Source organism: Phalaenopsis equestris, unplaced genomic scaffold (genome assembly GCF_001263595.1).
Source record: "Phalaenopsis equestris unplaced genomic scaffold, ASM126359v1 Scaffold199114, whole genome shotgun sequence".
NCBI classification, from domain to species: domain Eukaryota; kingdom Viridiplantae; phylum Streptophyta; class Magnoliopsida; order Asparagales; family Orchidaceae; genus Phalaenopsis; species Phalaenopsis equestris.
Genome location: NW_018219004.1, coordinates 290,366 through 292,387, shown reverse-complemented (window position 1 = coordinate 292,387; position 2,022 = coordinate 290,366). Strand labels below are relative to the sequence as shown.

At 35.8% G+C, this 2,022-nt stretch overlaps 1 protein-coding gene across 1 annotated transcript in view; it reads left to right on the top strand.

The window, feature by feature from the left end:
- The first annotated feature begins 1,126 nt into the window (after positions 1 to 1,126).
- LOC110035686 (mediator of RNA polymerase II transcription subunit 25-like) overlaps positions 1,127 to 2,022 on the top strand; it is a 100,441-nt gene continuing 99,545 nt past the window's right edge. The window contains exon 1 of the mRNA XM_020739958.1: positions 1,127 to 1,539. Coding sequence (XP_020595617.1) covers positions 1,483 to 1,539 — 57 coding nt within the window. The 5' untranslated portion in view covers positions 1,127 to 1,482. The remainder of the gene's footprint in view (positions 1,540 to 2,022) is intronic.

The following is a 2,022-nucleotide window of genomic DNA, read 5'->3' as shown; positions in this document are numbered from 1 at the left end:
TTTTATATTAAGTTGAGTCTAGTTCAAATTTAAGTTTTAACTTAAATTTGTTGAATTAAGGGTCCGTTTGGGGCAGCTTATTTGGTGTGGCGGCGTTTTGAAAACACACCTGACCTATTTGGGCAAACTGCTTTTTGACAGTTTATGCGTTTTCAAAACTCTGAAAACAACATTTTCACACTGCACCTATCTAGGTGTGTTGACAGCTTTCTAGCTTTCTGACATCGGTCTGATTTTACCAAAAAAAAAAAAAAATTTATAATAGCCACCGCACCTTGTTTATCAATAGATTATTTTTAATCAGCTTACCAATAGATTATTCAATAAGTTGCAGCTGCCCCAAACAGACCCTAAATTTAATTTGTGTTAGATTTCAATTTTAGTTTTAAATTGAGCTAAGCCGAAACACATCTAAGCTAACTCAAACCCTAAGCCAGGCCAAGATCAACCCATTTAGGCTTGGGTTAAGGTGTTTAAGTCACGAAGTAGAGTTATTATGCTCAATATATCACCTAGAAGTCATGCCATTGACCTATGGTTACTCAACCTTTAATTTTAATAACTTAGCTACAAAACACTTAACACCAAAATAATGGCTAAGGATTAAGGCTAAACATATTTTAAAAATGAGTAATGATTGGTCTGAGTTTTGATTTCGGATCTCAACCATTCACTAGTCTTCTAGCGTAGCCTCTATGAAAATCCTAAGGCTTAAACCTAAGCTCTAATGGAGTGGGAGATGAGAGAAGAAGGACCAAAGTGAGGTAAACATGCTCACCTAATCTCTTTCTCGCCCAACCGTGCAATTTCCCATGATTGTTTGCACATTTGCATCAATTTCTAGTTTTTTGTTTCTTTTTTCTATCATTTGATCTCTCACAGTCTCATAATCAATGTTAGATTGTCTGAAGTGACGGCTGTCAAAAAATTCAATGGATACTGTTTATTGATTTTATATCTCATCACAATAATAGTGGTACTTTAGTACTCTATTTTGTTACATTCTGAAAATAATTTACATTATATATAGGGGTTATTACTCTTTTCTGCCAACTGATGTTATTCTTGAACTTAAAGGTTTTCTCCTGCCTTCAGTATGCCTATTGTGCAGGTCTGATGAGGAGACCATCTCTCACAACTTCCTCAACTTCTCTTTTACCAAGCAAGTTTGGTCCCTCTAACTCCAGTTTTTAAAGGGCCTTTTCACCGGTTACAATTGCAAAAATCAGTTTGATTGGCGGAATGACTGCTCTACAATGCCTAATCTCCTTCTAAGAATTCCTCCTTTAATTAACAGTTGGTTCATCTGGGTGACTAGAAATGAATTGAAACATGGTCGGAATGATGTTCAGAGAACTCCCCTAGCTGTCGTCTCTATAATTTGTGTTCACATCCGAAAAATTCAGCTGTATGGTAAATTGGCAGGCTATCCTAATGCTGATGGTAATAAGCCTCCTGCCAATTGAGTTAAGATAAACGTGTATGGGAGTTACTTCCCCAATATTGCTGGTTGTGGTGGTATCTGCAGGGACAATATGGGTAAAGCTCTATTGGTCTTTGGTGCTCCTCTTCAGCCTGTTTTCCCTCTAAATTTTAAAGCTTTTGCTGTTTTGTCTGCTCTTAGAGTTGCCACTTTGACTAATGTTATTATTGAAATGGTCTATGGTCCTTTGGAATTGCTGTTTTAGCTATGCTGAACTCCCATGGCAGATATATTTTATCTTTAAACAGATTTCTGTGTTAGTTAGGTATATTAATGTCAAATGGTCATTCACTCCTAGGGAAGCCAATGTGCCTGCTAATTGGCTTGCTAGATTTGCTACTACCCATCAAGAGGTTCTTATTACCAAGTCTCCTTGTGCTCTTCGTATTTTGATTAATGGGGATTGTCTTAAGATTCTTTTGTTAGGCCTCCTAAGCACTGTAATCCTTTGTTTCTTAATATATAGTTAACCTTCTAGTTTAAAATATATATGCATATATATATATATATATATATATATATATATATATTTTCTCTCG